General features: G+C 35.3%; 1 protein-coding gene across 2 annotated transcripts; it reads right to left on the reverse strand.

Annotated features, from left to right (window-relative positions):
* Window positions 1-1,497: 1,497 nt before the first annotated feature.
* Window positions 1,498-10,384, reverse strand: LOC128227860 (interferon-inducible GTPase 1-like). Of its 2 annotated transcripts, XM_052938762.1 has the most exons (8): window positions 10,254-10,384; window positions 9,588-9,690; window positions 9,357-9,401; window positions 8,910-8,954; window positions 6,087-6,131; window positions 5,119-5,163; window positions 3,251-3,288; window positions 1,498-2,863 (listed from the first exon to the last, which is right to left on the reverse strand). In XM_052938762.1, exons 2-8 carry the CDS (start codon window positions 9,688-9,690, stop codon window positions 1,667-1,669), a joined length of 1,518 nt encoding a protein of 505 aa, XP_052794722.1. In that variant the 5' UTR covers window positions 10,254-10,384; the 3' UTR covers window positions 1,498-1,666. The 2 variants fall into 2 exon arrangements, with proteins under 2 accessions (XP_052794722.1, XP_052794723.1); XM_052938763.1 differs by lacking the exon at window positions 8,910-8,954.
* Between the last annotated feature and the right edge of the window lie 8,178 nt (window positions 10,385-18,562).

The following is an 18,562-nucleotide window of genomic DNA, read 5'->3' on the forward strand; positions in this document are numbered from 1 at the left end:
GTCATGTGTTTATTAAAGGAAATCAGGCATTTATCATTTGGTGTAAATTACCATCTAGACCGGCTTTTGAAACAACCCATGATGATAGCTAAACGGCACAAGGGAATTTTAACTTATACATCAAGATAAGTAGTTCGAACAAAGCTTTTTCACTTCTCGCATTGCCGTGGCATTGCCAAGTGAATTAACATACAACTTGGACGTTGCAAGCCGAGTTATAAGAAAATAGACGAGATGTGATTTATACACAGCGTATATGAATGCAGTATACACGAACAAGATAGGTGGTGTTTTATCGCTGACGTCGCAGAACAGCACTCGCATACAGTTCTTGATGCGATCCCTTATATTTATATATACGTGTCTGAATGTCTTAAACATAAAGCTAAGTGTTTTTAAACAATGTATGCGACATCACAATTCTTTCATTGTAGAATTGTATTCATTGCCGACGTAAATCGCTAATCTGCTTATTGTGTACAGTATTGTCATTTATATTATTAATTCATTTGTACATATTTATATAATATGAATATCACGTGTGGTGGATATAAAGATATGTTGAGTTGAGTTTGTACTAAAGAACAACAATAACCATAATTCAAGAAAAGGAATACCCTTTTGAAAGGTGCCAAAGAAAACCAAAGCGTATTGTTTAACAAGTGAGCTCTGCGACCAGAGCAAGGTATCGCAGTCAAAAAATTAAATCACCCCCTGGTACTGGCTTTATCGGTTTCATATTTGTTTCAAGATATACCAGGCCCTGAAGGACAAAAATAAAAACAGCTACACTATAGACAAAGTACCACCTAACAGAGTCCGCTATTTAAAGCTGCACTCTCACAGATTGACGTTTTGACATTTTTTTTGTCTTGGAATGAGCCAATGTTTATGTAAATGTCTGGAAACCAGTGGTACAAGACTAGTGACAGAATATCAGATCGCAGCGCTACTAACGCTTTAAGAAAAAATCAAATTTTCGGCAGTTATCCAATAAATGGAGATCTGTTCTAATGTGAGTAATGTTACATGACTGAATTAAAGGCATTGCTATCAAAATCAGCTGATTCTGGGCCAAAACTATAACAAATGTCAAAACGGTCCATCTATTATGATCACAGAAGCTTGTGTTAGGTTCTTCCTCTGAATAAATTAATATCAGAAACAACCCTTTTTGTTTTTTAAACCTTTTTTTCCCACTGACAAACTAATTATTTCTGAACCATTTGTCATAACTTTAACTTATCTATAACTGCATCCGTATGAATTAAATCAATGATGTTTTGAACGATGGTGAATATTTGGTTGACAAGATGTACCATAACGAGGTTAAAATGATGTCCATAGGTTTCAACGCATCAACTGGCAACACATGGAACACAAAAGTGTTTATTACAAATAATTACCACCACAACGATGAAACAACATTAATGCACACAAACACATTGAAATATTAAAGCGATAAATGATGCGTAGTAACTAAAAGTCGGACACATTCATGAATAAATTGATTGATCGTTAAAATGTATTTTTCTGCTGGATATTTATTCTGCTTGACAATATTGTGATATAATAAATTTAACAATGCAGCCATTTGTAAACACAAACTGGTGAACTTATAAACACGATACATTGTACAAGTGTGTGTTTGTCATTCTGAATCCTATTAAAGCCACTCGTCGGGGATACGTTCTACCATCCACATTTCGAATTTTTCGTTCACGTCCATAGCCTCTTCTTCGCACACATTCAGCAATCGGTTTAGTGTATAGTAACAAAAAAGAAAGCTAGCAGCTGCAGATATAAGATGTCCGTAAGTAGGGGCAGCCCATTTAAGCAAACTCTCTGTGGCTTTAGATACAGCAATCTCAGTACACATTTTAAGAAAGTTATCCTTTGACGCTAAGAGAATGTGCGAAGTCATACCGACGCGGTAGTACAAATTCGACACGCTAATGCCCATCTTCATTGCAAGCTGTTGCATTGTGTTCTTATCAGTTCCCAATTGTGACTTGTAAAAACTCACCTCCTTCATGAGTATTCCAACTTCATAAGCTAATTCAACTCCCGGAATCGCAAGCGAGCCTATGGAAGCAATAATTGCCTGATATATTATTCGTGAACGAAGAGCAGCTACCTTTTCCTGGAGTATGTTTGGACTTGCTGCCGATATCGAAAATATCAATGATTGCTTAACAAGTGACGGTGCGTCGACCATGAGTCTTTCCATCATATTTGTAAAGTCAAATAGTCTTGTATCGTAGTTGTCGATCAGGAAAACATTGTTTGGGCTAACATTTACTGATATCAATTGTTCTCCTGTTTTAGTTCGAATTTCCTGGAGCAGCTTCTCTGGATTATGTGAACGTCGGTGGGCGATTTTGTCTATTTTGGTTTTAACAAAATAAAAATGTTTTTCACGTTTTTCAATTTCTTTTACCAGCCATAGGTCATTTTCTTTAAACCGACACTGTGTTATAAATATAAAATAGTGGTAACTCTCAAATTGCACAGCTTTAAGGTAAGATTCTTTCGGAAAGTTTGGGGTTCCTACACCAGGAAGACGAGTAAACGATAATGTCTTTTTACGGGGGTGTCGAAATTCTTGGCAAACAGGCGTGCAATCATTACAGCCTACCTTTGCCGCATCAGGATCGTCCGAAGTAATTCCAAGCATTGCATTTATAAAGGACGAATTGCCTGATCCTGATTCACCAATGATAGCAAACCGTATCACTATATTTTGCCAAAGATTCAACTCTGAGATGATCTTTCTCTGCAAAGCGGAATATCCTCCTGTGATCAGTGTTGCTTCATGTTTGTCTTGCAGATTATCTGTCATATTAGGGTCCACGAAGAGATCCTAACATATGTAAGAAACATTTAATATACATTCTTCATGACACGTTGCATAGATGAATATGTCATATACCTATTTTCATAAAGCATTTAGCCTATTGGACGTACATATGCATTCAAAAAGTTTCTCACCCTTAGGTACGCCCCCTCTTGCGCCATATGTTGGATTCATCCGTTTTGCAACCTTTGTGATCTGTATGTGATTGTGAACATCGTCCACAACCCTGGTACTTTATTCCATTTGCATTTTTTAGGAATACGTAATAGACTTTCGGGGGTATCCGACGATTGGTTATGGGTCGTTAGGGGAACTCAGACACGTTATTTTAAACAATTTTATGGTAGTTAGAATGGAATTGTATAAATTAATAAAGCAACCATATTTACTCACTTTTGACTCGTCATCAGTACCATTCACCACTGCAGTCGCTAAAACAATAAAGAATCACATGCGAGGAAATCCTAGGTTACTATTATATACATTTTTGTGTAACACGTTTTATAGATACACTTAATAGTAATAGTTTTCCTTTCTAAGAAATAATATTCCTCCCCAGTAGAAGGCACATTACGAGGCAAACCTCGGCAACCACTTGAAGACCGTTGCACAGCCAATATTATGCAGACAACACGACAGGTAAATACAATTAGAAAATACGCCTTTATATGTAAATAGAAACTCGTTTTTAATCATTTGTGTGTATGCAAATGTGGCCTTTGATACATTATGCGTTACCGGTGATGCATCATACCTTAATATTGTATTAATATATATATTCTTCAAAGTGAATTTGTTTATTGGACAAATTGAAGGCATTTCATATTTATTTAAATTACTTTGACTTCTAAGCTACTGAAAGAAGCTTAGTAGTATAATAAGATGAATCCCGCTAAACGCTGATAAAGTTTACTTAAATATTTGTAATATTTTTGCCAAGATCGATACAATTAAGAAAGATATCAGTCTTAAGAAGTCTTCGATAATCGGACAATTTTTAAACGACACTTAAGAAAAGGTAGTTAACAGATCGGCGACTTACCGACCAAAAGTTATTCTTGCAAATTTGTGTGTCTATGTCTTTGGCGTTTACCCAGTGCCATTTAACCGGGTTTATGTTTAAACTTTTTGCTACTGAGTTTGTTTATGTAATTTTAACATAAGTATTGAAAGGTTGTCGCTGTTAGTTTTGTTTTCATAATCGATCGTATCTTTAAAGTTAATTATCCCTACTACTCGTGTCACACCTCGTGTGACATTCTCCTGCCATGCCGCGATATAAAGCGCGATAACTCGACAGATACTACCGAAAGAAAGACCACATATTGTCAGGAAAAACAGTTGACCAAAATGTGTAAGAGGTATTGTTCATTATCTCTACGATATTTAGGGCGATTTATACAAGTATATTACGTAAAATCAAGATTATCTTTGGAAATGCACGAATATATAGAGATTTTTGTACGATATAGTTGAAATTACTATGGGTTCGTACAAGTCTAAAGGTGCGGGTTTATAAGTTATAAATCGGTTAGTTGAGACGTAATGTGTACGACTTGGTAAAATAGTCTTCGATTTAATAACCATCCTTTACAAAACGGAATTTAAATACTACAACATGATATGTGCCTCCAAATTAAGTAGCTCCATCAACTGCGTTGAAAATCAATGCTTAATATTGAAAAACCTTCCCGTCTGAACAAGTGCGATACAGTCTCATAAATATATATTTTAACATAAACAGTCGAAGCCGACAGGCGTATACTCGCTTGGATCGTCTTTCTCGTTGACTCAAACCCGATTTAAAAAACATTCTAGTACGCAAAGTAATATCGTATTGGATCACCAATCATTTGGCATACGTTGTCGCAATAAGTTGTATTATGTTCGCGTTGTGCCTCCGATTTTCGCAATGTTGTAGAAATAGCTTGAAGTCAGCAGGATCATAAAACATCATGAGCAATTGAATGTCGTAGCGTATGGTAAGTTGTACGAGAAGCTATCGACGCGGATCATTTTCAAACAGCTTATATTCCTTAGGCCATTTCCGTCCAATTGCGGCGACAAAGATTTGAATTCATACGACGTCTAGCAAAATAGTTCTCCTCCCTCATGGCGGCAGCTCGCTACAACTCAAAGCAAAAGTCGTGACAGCGTCACGGGTGTAACATTGCAATATTACCGAGTTCCATTGGACATTTGGCAGAAGTTTTTAGTTATTGCCGGTTATTTGCTTAAAGACAGCCGAATATAACACGTACCTTCATTTTCTGTCTGAATGGCTTTACAGACTGCTTGATTTCGACCTGAAAAGAAACCAATATTAAAGAGAAATTGAACATTTTCATCAACTGGTATAACATGGTTTAAGAATGGTTCAATTATTGTGACATGAATGGACTCAGTATTAATAAATCAGCCTTACTACACACATAACGCATTTAAAAAAAAATCTTAATTTAATTAATTGTGAATTATACCCGACGTGACATAAATATGAAAATTACTTAGATGATACGAAACCAAACATTTAATCTAGCATAAAATAGTTGAAAATAATTTACCCTCCGCCTTAATAAAATCATTGATTTCAACAGGATTTGAAGGCAATTCAAGATAATTCCCATTTTACGCACAAACTGATTTTCCATATGGCTGATGAAGATTTGGTAAATGGACTTTTTATAGTTCATATAGTTTTGTCTGATACTGGACGTAACAAACAAGATTTAGAAACAATTTTAACAAAGGTTGACAACTACTAATTGGAAAAAGCTTTTCGACATAGTTGCATCAGTTTTAATGATTCTACAAAGTGGCGTCAATATTCCTGATGCTACATATTGACGTTATTGTTCTTGATTATACAGAGTAGTGTCAATATACTTGATTCTACATAGCTACGGTAGGATTCGTTATTCTACAGAGAGGCGTCAGTACTCTCGACTTTACATAGTAGCGTCATTATTACTTATTCTACGTAACTGCGTAATTATTCTTCATATAATTCACTGGCTTCAGTATTATTGTAGTATTGTTGCTTCATAGTTGTGTCATTATTCTTCATTTTTCATAGTGGCGAAAATATTCTTGATTCTTCGTAGTTGCATAAATATTTTTAATTCTAAATTATGGCGTCAGTATAACTGAATCAGAAGTGTCGGAAATAATTATGTTACATAGTGGCGTCCGTTTTCTTGATTCTATTATTGTATTTTATAACACGTACCTTCGTTTTCTGTCTGAACGGCTTTAGTGACTGCTTGATTTCGACCTGAAAGGAAAACCCTCATTATCGTACATGGTGAAGATCTACAAAGGCAAATGCCTGAAGAATGTTTGCCTTATTCTGAATGTTTCTTATTTAGTATTGCTTTTAAATCATTTGAATTGTCTATGTTGCAAGTAATCTTATTTATATTTGCGCATCCAAGCCTCTGAAGTTTCATTTATGTTACAAGGAAAAAGTAAGAAAGGTTGAAATAAAAAAAAAAGATGGCCTATATCGCTCACCTGAGTAAAACATTGTGCTATAGACTTGTTGATCATTAAAGGGCAATAACAGGGATTTGGCTTCTCGGATGTATAATGGCAATTAACATTCTCACCAAACTTTGGGCTTATTGGACGAATGCTTAAAAAGTTATTGATAGGACGAGAGCAATTTTAGGTTATTTCTATAATTAAAGCGCAATAACTCTCGGGTAACTACAGAAATTTTGCTAATTATCAAACACGTTCATACATATTCTGACCAAATTTGGTCAAAATTGGACAAAGGCTTAAAAGTAATTTATCGGACTACATACTGGATGGTGCCTGTCTGCCCTTCCATTCACCATAAGTGGAACTATTATATGTCCAGTTTCTTTTAACAGGCGTGTTAAAACATGACAAATACGTATTTGTTTAAAAGATACAATTGGCAATAACTCTTTCAATATTTAGGTTGGATTTAAATAACTCGTCATAAAAAAAATCACAATTTACTGTGAATAAGCTCTTGAAGTTTGAATTTGGTAAGATTTTAAAACAATAAAATAAAACAAAAACATGTGACCCAAATTCGAACTTGACTTAAAAAATATCAAAACAACCTTTCTGACAAATTTCGAGCATATTTGGGCTGAAAATGTTAGATCTAGAGTGTTAACAACGTTTTTCCATATTTGGGCATTTTGATCTAGTTTTTGACCCCGGATGACCCATATTTGAACTTGAGCTAGAAATCAACGGTACAACATTTCTGACAAATTTCCAGAATATTTGGGCCGAAAATGTTACCTTTAGAGTGTTAACAAGGTTTTTTTTTTTCATATTCGGGCTCTATGACCTTGTTTTGACGCCAGATGACCTTTATTCGAACTTGATCGAGAAATCAACGAAACAACCTTTCCAGGATATTTGGACTGTAAAAGTAGCCTCTAATGTGTCAACAATATTTTTCTATTTTGGGGTCATGTGACCTATTTTTTCATCCCAGATGACCCATATTCGATATCGTCCGAGTAATTACTGGAACAAACATCCTGACCAAGTTTCGTGACAATTGAGGCAAACATGTGACCACTTGGGTGTTAACAAACTAAAAGTGGACGGACGACGGACGATAGACGATGGACGACGGACGACGGACATTTATCGATCTTAATAGCTCACCCACAGCTTACGGCTAAGGTGAGCTAAACACAAAACTTGTATAATTACACAAACATTATACAATCGTATGGCCACTGTTGAGTTTAATTGTGGATTAAGCTGTGTATAGACCGATGAACCCTGCTGTCATTATTATTTTCTTTCATTAAAACTTCCGTCCTAGAATAATCGTATGCATATGCAATAAAATCGGGACCATGGCAAGGCGAATAAAATACACTTATCTACGACATACTTTTTCCGAGGAGCTTGTTGAATCATAATACCTTTACGACATTACACTGGTAATATGTTGTATATTGCTTCTACTTACCCTGGACATTAGGCTAGTTTCGAAGCGGCCATATTTTGTAGCAGAGGTCAAGACAATGTAAGGGGGTTTCTAACGTTTTATTAAAAATGAACAGTCTGCTTAGAACGTCTTTTAAGACAAAGACGCTCTACGAAACGAAAAATAATAGTATATATTATCAATAAATTCGTCTTTATATAATTTATGTATTTAAGCTAGCTTTGTGTCATACAAGATGTGCACTTCAAGTGTCCCCGGGGTGGAAAAAATCTAATAAACTGCCATAACTTAGGTTATTAGAATGATCTGTGCTATGTAGTTGATAAAATATCAATATTATAAGAGTAACAATTTGAGAAATTGTCTGTCCGACTGTTCAAGTCATTCTGCTTATTCTGTTTAACACGACGTCGATTCGGACGCACTCTGATTGTATAAATTGCCGCTACTGTCATAAAGTCCAAAGCATCGGGATTTTTGATAAATATTGGATTGTTAGTCTATAAGTCAAGTGTTTAGTGAACATTCATTTTCAATATTATGTAACCGTCCATTACCATATAGTTATCCTTTCCAGGCAGAAAAACCGATTAACTAGGTCGGCATTAATCTTATGTTATCGGTAGCTCCATTCCACCAAATATATTATTGTATGATAGTGTATGCGAGTGTGACGACTTGTGTAAGACTGCACTACGAATAGAACAACTAAAAATGTGAAGTGAAGCCGCAGGCGATTGCTTTCGCGCATTCTAATAACCTGAGTCGCAAGTAATCTTTTATTATCAAAAACATAATATGATTGTAGATAACGCTTCCTTGCTAAATACGTAGGACGTTATATATAGTTTTTTATCCTGGTGCATTCTAGGTGAACTTTACAGTCGTATATATACTATTTTCCATTCGATCTCGTCCTATTATAACTGTGTACATATGCAAAGAAATCACGACCGGGACATACTTTTGATTTTACATAATGACCTTTGTTTGTCTTGATTCTTTTTTACTCTGTCGGTATTGGTGTTAAAATCTTATTGCATGCTTGCTATCGCAAACATGATCACTTATACCGGTATTATATGATATTATAACACAAACCTTCATTGTCAGTCTGAACGGCTTTAGTGACTGCTTGATTTCGACCTGCAAGGAATATACTCATCATTATATATCATTTGAAAAATATGAAGACAAGCGTCTTAAGATTGTTTGCCTTAATTGGAAAATTTTAGTTTTTCGTATAATACCGCACAAGATTTAAGTCCTCAATAAATTAGCTATGTAAGCTAAGACATAACGACTATAAATTCCATGATTGATCGTTAACTTCCATGGTCATTGTCGTAATATTCCACATATTAAAGTGCTTGCGAGTATTTCACCGTATGTTTAAGAGTGCATGAACCTGCAAGACGTATATAATACAGCTTACTAGGGCAGAAAAAAATCCGAATTCATTCCTGAAGAGCATGTTCAATTTACGACAATGCCCTTGCACGACATATAGCGATATTGCTACCACTCAGCCAACTGCTGTGAAATTACCTGTGTTGTCTGTCTGGACGTCTTGAGACAAAAACGATTTAACAGCTGTAACGAAAGTACAACTGATTAATATAAATTTAAACAAATATGTGATTGCAATAGTATAAATCTGTACACGTGGATTGTGACAATAAGTTCCTGCAGATCTAGTTAAAATCTATATTTTGATTTTGCGTTTGAAACAACAATGGCTATTTTTGTATAATTTGTGAGGTAAATGACGCCATTTACCTGGCCTAGGCGCATCGTTAACATCGTTCTTCGTTGTTAGCCAAACGTACAAAAACAACCCAATCATTCCAATAGTAAGGGTCAGCTGTATCCACTCAAGCATCTGAAATATAAGTAGAAGCCATTACCTGCTATATGGTCATCGTTATAGTTGGTTTATCTCATAGCAATACATCTCGTAAGTCATCCTACTAGACCATGCGGAAGGTTGCATTGCATCTGGTATTTGCTTAGGTATTTGTAGGTCATATTTGTGTTAAGTTGCTAAGTTTGTGCAATTTTCTCGTCTTATGTCCGCCTCTGAGCAACCCTATAGTTTCGCGTACATTTGATAATTGCCTAAAATTGATGTCATTTTCGAGAAAACTAATCCTTACACTATACATATATATTTCCGCAACACTAGTGCCTATGTTTAACCATGATACTTTATATAGAATGCTACCTTCAATATAATCCTTCCTTTAGAAATGACAAATGCACTTATCTGCTCTTTTAGGATGAAAAGGAGAATCACTTGGTGAAACTTTCCATAACTTAACGTCGAAAGCTAAGGACAATATATTGCCACGTGAGAAACCGGACATAAAACTGCATAAAAGTTGCATATACGTAGGCAAAACTAGGCTTTTTTTAAAATTCAATTACCAAAATGCAAATACTTACGGTTGATCAGTATCGTTTCTTTTTACTAGTAAAGGAAACCAGAATCAGTTGGAACCAACTCCGATTGTCTCTTTCTATATAAAGTTTAATCGAAGAATATTAATGTTATTCCATGTTAGTTTGAAAATACACCTAAATATTGTTAAAATAATTGCAAACTAAATTATCTTTATTGTAAAATGACATAAACTCGGCGCAATTCCAATATTCTCACTATAGCAAATCAATCAACCAGTACAATCAGAGTCGGCGTATTTGTAGTGAAAGCATTTCTTTTCATTTCAAATGCGCTATGAATGTTATGTCATTTGTATAGTGAACTTCTAGTCTATTCAGCATTGTTTAAAGACTTAAGTAAATGATCCTTCTAAAATTTCATGCTAAAACAATGAACACTTAAATATTCATACCGCGTAACAAGTACAAGGTGCCGCGTATATCTTTATGAAATTGAACATTAACAAACGTCTCATGTTTCTTCTATCTCATTCGGAACATCTCGGCCATTTTCCATTGAAAATAACCTCGGATGTATGCCGGTACATAATAAGAAACATACAAATTTAAATAATAGTATTATTTTATTGTTGTGTTTTAATGAATATTTTGTATAATTAAGTCTAAATTAATTGACATAGAAGTGAATTATAGCATAAATAATTAAAATCCCATGATAACAATGATAAAGTATAACTGCTGAATTAAAATTACAACGCGATCTACATGCAGCTTAGTTTATTATAAAGATTTCTGACTTTTTAAACCGTCCATATACATCCGAGTTTGTATCGATGGAAAATGGCCGAGGTGGTCCGAATGCTTCTATTTATGTTAGTACTTTTTTAGTTTAAATATAGGTGCATACAACCTGCATGTAATTAGATTTTAATTCGCCCGAGGTCCTATCATCAACTATCGGCAGTGGATGATACACCAGGTCCGCCGGGGCAGGATAGAAGCACATAAAAAACAAACAACGTTTAAGTTTTCATCTTTGAAAGTATATATATATATAGCCAGTAGTTCCAGGTGTGGAGGGAGCAATTAAGCCTTCTAAGTTGAATCTGCCTCGCACGCTCACATCAGTTATTTACATGCGCAAAGCAAACAGTGATGTCAATAAACCGGGTCCTTTTGCATCCGTCGTGCGCATCGTCGGAAACCCACCACTAAGGATTGCTATTGAGCCTTAAACCTTGAACGAAAAACATCTTTATTTATCGAAAAATAGGCAGAGCTCCATTTTTGTCCATAAATTGATATTAATCATCTGCTTTAAACTGAAAATAACAAAGACGGATAAATTTATCTTTATCAATTTGCATACAACTCGATTTTAACTGATATACAAAACATCGCAACGGAAATAAAATGGGCAATTAAAGTATCAAATTGTTAGAATCTATGGGATTTGCTCAAGTGTGGCTTAACCAAGGGGTTGGAAATACAATTTATTTTACTCACCTTTAAGATGAGCGCTAGAGATTGTTTCATGCAGAAATGGAATGAAGAATTACGAGAATCATCAAGGGCATCAACATATATAATATTTGCAAATTTTGGTTAACAGTCATATTTCGACACCATACAAAACAAAAAAATCAGAACAGCTTTATCACGACTAAGAGTAGCTTCACATAGATTAGAAATAGAAATGGGCAGATGGCATACGCCCAAAATAATAACAAGAAATGAACGAAAATGCCGACTTTGTAATACACTTGAAGATGAATTCAATTTTCTCTTAGAATGTCCATTATACCATGATTTAAAGACTCTTATACGTCCATTAAGCGATATTATTGGGGCAATCCATACATTCCAAAATTCATCGCACTATGAAGCTATTTATAGAATAGGAAATTATGTTGTTTTGACCAAAAGGGTTTTGAACTGCGTCAGTACACATAGTAGACACTTTTCTCTACTGACTCTATTTTTCAGTATTATAAGCAGATGAGTTTTAACTTTATTTAGGTAATACATAATGAAGGATTTTAAAACTTTTGAAAATGACATCCTTTGCGTCGTAACATTTATAGAACAAACCGCTGGTATTGTGCTTTTAAGAATACGGTGAATACTAAATATAAACACGTGTATTCGTGCATTTAAAACAGCGGCTACAAAATTTCAGAAGCGATGACAAATATATAAAGCAAATGAGTAATAGAAACAAAATCAGCAGTGAAGAAAATAAATAACAATGAACACCAAACAACGTCGACAACAACGTTGCAATGACACTTGAATAAACCATAGAGATCTAACAAAACTGAACGAAATAACGATGCACTACCAGGAACAATTAAAGATCGAAAACGAAAAGGCAGGTCAATAGAGGCTGTGCGCATAACGTTGGTGAAACACAAATTTTGTTATACGACGACGCAGCTTGTAAATCATAACCAACAAAGAAAGTATATTTCGTCAATGAATAAAAGCACACGGTTGCATTATCAAATTGATTTCTTTGACAACCTCCGACAAAGGAAACAGTCTTAGCAAGGCTTTAATATATTGGCCAGTCGTTGCAATTTGTCGAGATCATCTGGCAAAGGTTTTTTAAGTACATTGGTAAATGCTACCTTTTGTTTTTATTTATTTACAAAATATGATCCTATTACTAGTCAACTGATCACAATGGATTGAAGATATGGCAGCGATTAGGGCCTTAATCTAACTCTTGGAAAACAAATTAAACTCACATTTTAAATCCCCTGACACATACTTAATACATGAAAAGGCATAAACATTGGCAAAACATGCAATTTGATGAGAGAGATGGCTGTCCGTGTATGAAAGAATCACACCTTTGATGCTCCGACCCGTGCTTTCATTTGAAGGTGATGTGGTAAAAGCATGGTCGTTGAGTACTTGAAGTATAACATAAGTTGATATGAAGTTTTGTTTTATGCTACATTTCCTTTAAGTTGCCTCGGCGTGGCTTAAATGTGTTAAATGTTGCACGTATTGGTAAAACTTGACGCAAGCTTGAGGTTGAGCGCCTGTGAACCGGTTTCACCCCAGAGAGCTCCTAATCACTTTTGCCGACAATGCTCCTGAAAGCTATATTTTGCTATGTGTCTTTGGTGTTGTTGTGTGGCGTTGTGTGTCCCTTGTTTACGTTCTAGTGTTTGCTACTAGTAGTTTTAAGCGTAACATTTGTTAAATTTTAGGTACCGAGTAACGGAATAGTCCGATGATGTGGCAGAAGTTAAGGAGATCATAATTGAGAAGCGTTGGTATCCGATGGTGTTCGAGGTCTGAACTGCATAGTGAACTAAGGTCTGACAAAGGCTGAACTACGTAGCCTACTAGGGTAAGATTCAAACTGTACTACGTAGTGCACTAGTGTAAGACAAAATTGAACTTGAAATTGATACTAAGCTACATATTGCGACAGCGATTTCAACCAAGCCAAACTAAAAGACAATTTTACCAATTCGTTTAGTGTGACCTTAACATTTGACCTTGCACGCAACATGTACTCATGCAACTTTAATATTCTATACTGTATGGCCAAGCAAAAATTCAAGTAGACTTAAACAATGATTATTTTTTATTGTGATCTTGACCTTTGACGTACAGACATATGTCTTGCACTCGATAAGACTGCTTTTTAGGGCGAATATTTGTGCGTATTTATTTTGAAATAAGCATATGCGAAAGTAAAGTTACATACCAGCAACGTAGGACGGACAGACCGCCACCAGTAATATAGACTCGACCGCTATGCACATAATCTGCTTCACCGTTTTGCACGCACACACATTTATTTAATGCTAGGTCATTCTCAAGTAGCTTTTTCGCAAACATTGTAGACGTAATGCAACTACTAGAAACCAAAATAGCACAAACTAACATATGCACGGAGGCACGTCTACATGCTGGCTTTGGTTTTTACGCTAGCTTTAAATGCAATTGTTGAATGTTGCTTTTGTGTATTCTTTCTCTAAAACGTAGAACATTTGGGTTTACTTCGTAACAAAAATGATGCAGAAATGCCAACTGATGGAGCCATGACTTTAGACACTGTGCCGGCGGTTGGTGAAACGAAGGTATCGTCGATAGTGAAGTCTCTGGGGCTGAGGGTATAGCCGTCGCATCCTCACCACTCATATCTTGGTATTGCGGCATAAAATTCGCCAGAGAAAAGAATAGCAAGATGAAAAGATAAAAAAGAAATGGAATAGGCTTTACAATTTTTTGATTGTGTATCAACCCTAAAACAAGAAATAAAATGAATTGGAAGGTCTCTTTCGTTTCAAACATGCTATCCATTAAAAGAAATGCCAATTCAATTAATTTCATTGAAGCATAATCCATTTTACACACATACATTTATACATGAATATTTTAAGCATTATGAAAAAACATTACTTCTATAGTTAAAAATGTCAAACAAAAGAAGTCTACGTTACGTGTACCTCAAATATCATTTGCAATAACATCATAATGTTTATTTTGCGGATCCATTCCGTAAGCAGCATTTGGAATATATACACTTAACTATGCATATACTAATATTCCTTCAATACATATCCTTATTTAGTATAACAAGAGTAATTTCAATCTTCCATTTCATTTCCGAATTCCTCCGAGAAATGAAAGCGCAGTATCATCACGAACAGATAAAACGCATGTCGCTTATTGCAGGCCGTTTACTCATGAAGAGTGTTTGTTTTTTATGCCGCAACATATGCGTATAAGATTCAAAGACGAGCAAAAAGCCGAAAGCTCCATAAGCGGTCTACAAACAAAAAGTTCATCTGGAACATACCCAGTAGATTGCAGCAGCGGTTGCCACTCTCAAAGAGCCACACAATTCATGGAGACAGGTTATTCTCAAGTTCATAATCGCAATTTCACCGTATAAATGGAAGTGTAGCAATCACCTGAATATGTCTACCTTCGGTTAAGATCCCGCCACCCAACAACATCATTGAATTGCAATCTGCTATTCAAGAAGCGGCTAAAATCACAAGGACCCTCGTTAAAAGACCCATGAAAACTACACATTTAGCGTCTTTAATCATTTGTCCGATTTCATGGTTACAGTGCTGTCGGACCAAATAGTCAAGTTGTAGTTGCATGGTACTTAATGTTGACGCTTTAAGACTGAATGTTTTATTACTTCATATAAATGCTTCATATATTAATCAACGATTAAAAATAGTCCGTTAAATAAGTCGATAAATGTTTTAATCCGATATCAACATTTCAATAAGTTTAGCAATTATTCTTGTATATGCTTTGTAACGATGCCATTCTGCAAGTTACGTTAAAAACATGTACAGGACGGGTCGCATAAACCAGGCTACAGTGCATGAAGCCATCAAACTACCCCAACTTCGTAGACATAAAACGTGTCAATCAAATATTTATATATATATATATATATATATATATCTTCATTCCCGTTCTCCGAATACCTAAAACGTCGATTCATGAATTGAATATTTATTTACAAATTCCCCATTCATAATAATGTTCTCCTTAAAGAAGTAGACGAGGAAGAATGTTTACTAAGATTGACAATACTTCGACATTTTACTTTGACAAACAGACATCTAACAAGATGCCAATAGTTACTTTTTCCTCTGGGATTCCTGAAGCGATATAGAAGAATCCCATTAGTGATAATCAGTGTATATGATGTTTAAATGTCCATCGCTTTGTAGAGGGACGACACATTGTAACCAATTAAATTGTTACATGTCCCAACGATTTCCTCACGTATCCATGAAATTCATAAGCGGCTGTCGAAGGAGTCGTTAACAGGTAAAAAGGAATAAATGGACAAACGGATAAACGGACGAATAATTTCATACCTTAATATACGTCTCGTCTAAACACGTCCATGAAGTGAACTATCTAGATACTGACACAAACACGATAGCTGGCTAGAATAAAATTAACGAGTCATTCTTATTCATCATTCACCATTCAAATTCAATATCAGCTTACTCAAAAGCATAATGAATAACATATTAATACTTTAGGAAGCTCGTGTTCATCAGTCAGGTTCTCCTTACCTACTTCCCTCTTTAATGAAAGTGACTGATCGGTTTGCACACCAATTAGCAAAAGGGGTGGGCAGTTGGACAGAACATCGGACAACTGCAATTCTAATTTGTCTCTTCTCAAAGGCGTGGATATATAAATACAAAAAATCGAGGGTGGTATTCAATACCGGTTTTTATTGGATCTATCAATAATGTTGGTAATCGAACTGCTCGCTATAAACAACGGACCTATAGAGTGAATGGAGTCAATGATTTATGATCACAAGGTTGACCTAAGTTGCATATGGAATACCGCTCAAATTTCTGTTTTATATTTCACTTACACCGTTTGAAGCTATATTTATGTTCAAATACGTTTCCGTCGCTTTATGACATTGCCTTATACATTCTCTTCAACCTACGAAAATTGTATTTCATACAATGTCTATTTCGCACAATTTCTATCAAGAATTGTTCGCCAAGAAAATGCCATTTTTCTGTAAACGCCGCTTTGTTTCTTTTCTTTTCTCAGATAAAATTTGTACAGCACTGTAAGTTTTTTAGATGTGCACCTTGTCTGTAGTAACGTTCTTGTCTTTTTTTTGCACACATTATAAGAGCGTGTTGTAACCTTAAACCTTCATGGTCAATCAAATGTCATTTTCCCTCAGCATTTGGAGCTCCTCAGCCATTTTCCATCGAAAACAACCTCGGATGTATGCCGGTACATTAGTAGAAGTAGGTCATTAAATTTTAAATAATAGTTTAAATTGATTGTCGGTGAAGTGTTTTATTGCATAAATAATTAATATCCCTAAAATAGTCATTAGGTTTAACTGCTAAATTGAAATAACCTCGCGATCAACTTGCATCATGGTAAAATGTAAAGATTTCTGACATTGTAAACCGTTCATATACATCCGAGGTTGTTTCCGTTGGAAAATGGCTTAGGTGTTCCAAATGTTTCTTGGAGACGATAACTGGTGATGTGTATGAAAAGTCCATAACGTCGCGTATTCGCTACACGGCTATATGTGTCTTTTCAGAACAAGGGCAAAACCTATGCCGGATAATTCCCAGCATGAAATGCGGCCATTCCAGTGTAACTGTTGTGCAATGGTTTCCTGCACAGTTGAACAGCCACCATCGGCAGCATGTCAATATCGTCACTTGTTACTCCTATCAAAGCATTAATAAACGTCGACTTTTCAGCATCCGATTCGCTTACTATAGCTATGTCTACTATGTTGTGTTTCAAATAGAAAAGGACTTTGTCATCTTATCCATGCAAAAGGTCTTGCTCAGACAACTGTTCACTTCGTTTATCTAGATGACTTGATATCCAGATCGTTCTCAAGAAGAACTGAAATACAAAAACATGTACCATGTGTTACATAAATAAACAGTTGATAGTTTAAAATGTGGTCCAAATCAAGCAAACATTGTGACCTAAAAGTAGCATAATTTGAGAAGTTATGACTATTTTATCATTGAAGAGATGTATGCAAATGTAATAGTTATAGTAACGGTTGTTAATTCAGAACAGGTATTTCTATTATAATATCTCCAAATCGTTATTGTACGGTCACGATCTATAAAAAAAGGTTTTCAGGTTACATTGCTTGTGTTTGCAGTTATATAATCATTACAACTTTAGTGTACTCAGTGTAGAAATGCGAAGTAACATTGACATGTTTTCTTTCAAATAGTAAAATAATAGTTTCTTAAAACTGGTATGACACTGTGAAATCCATGTACACTACACAGATATATAGATACTGATGCATATACGTAGCATGATACAAAAAAGCTTCAATTACCTTAAAATCCACATAACTTTTGAACGGCTGCTGATACAAAGCATGGTCATAGCATGGTAATAGCTAAACGGCACGAGTGTTAAGGTATACATTAGATTAAGTAGTGCATACAAAGCCTTTCATTTCTCTCCTCCTCGTTTGTCTTTTGCAACAAAAATTAGGTTTTGGCATAACATTCGTAGTTGTCAAAGGAATCTTACAAAAACATTAATGTTGAACAAGTATATTGAAGAGGATTAACATACATGTTGCAAGCCGAGTAATGCCGCCTTAAAAATAAGGAAAATGGACGAGGATAGGTATCCCCATTGTTCAAATGCAATATATTTGGTCACTAGTACTTAACAACCGTAACAAGCCCCTTTGATAATAGTGCCAAATAAAATCCACGCGTAACACTTAAACTATGAAATTCGCGACCAGAGCAAGAATCGAATACAAATGATGCACAACTGTCAACGCCCCTAGCACTGGCTTCATC

This window comes from Mya arenaria, chromosome 3, assembly GCF_026914265.1.
Source record: "Mya arenaria isolate MELC-2E11 chromosome 3, ASM2691426v1".
Lineage (NCBI taxonomy): Eukaryota > Metazoa > Mollusca > Bivalvia > Myida > Myidae > Mya > Mya arenaria.

Excerpts from the sequence above, each read along its gene's own strand:
- LOC128227860 (XM_052938762.1), bottom strand. The coding sequence starts at position 9,690 with ATGCTTGAGTGGATACAGCTGACCCTTACTATTGGAATGATTGGGTTG. Across the intron at positions 8,955-9,356 it reads CGTCCAGACAGACAACACAG|GTCGAAATCAAGCAGTCACT; the intron begins GTAATTTCACAG and ends TATTCCTTGCAG. Across the intron at positions 3,289-5,118 it reads CATTCAGACAGAAAATGAAG|CGACTGCAGTGGTGAATGGT; the intron begins GTACGTGTTATA and ends TTATTGTTTTAG.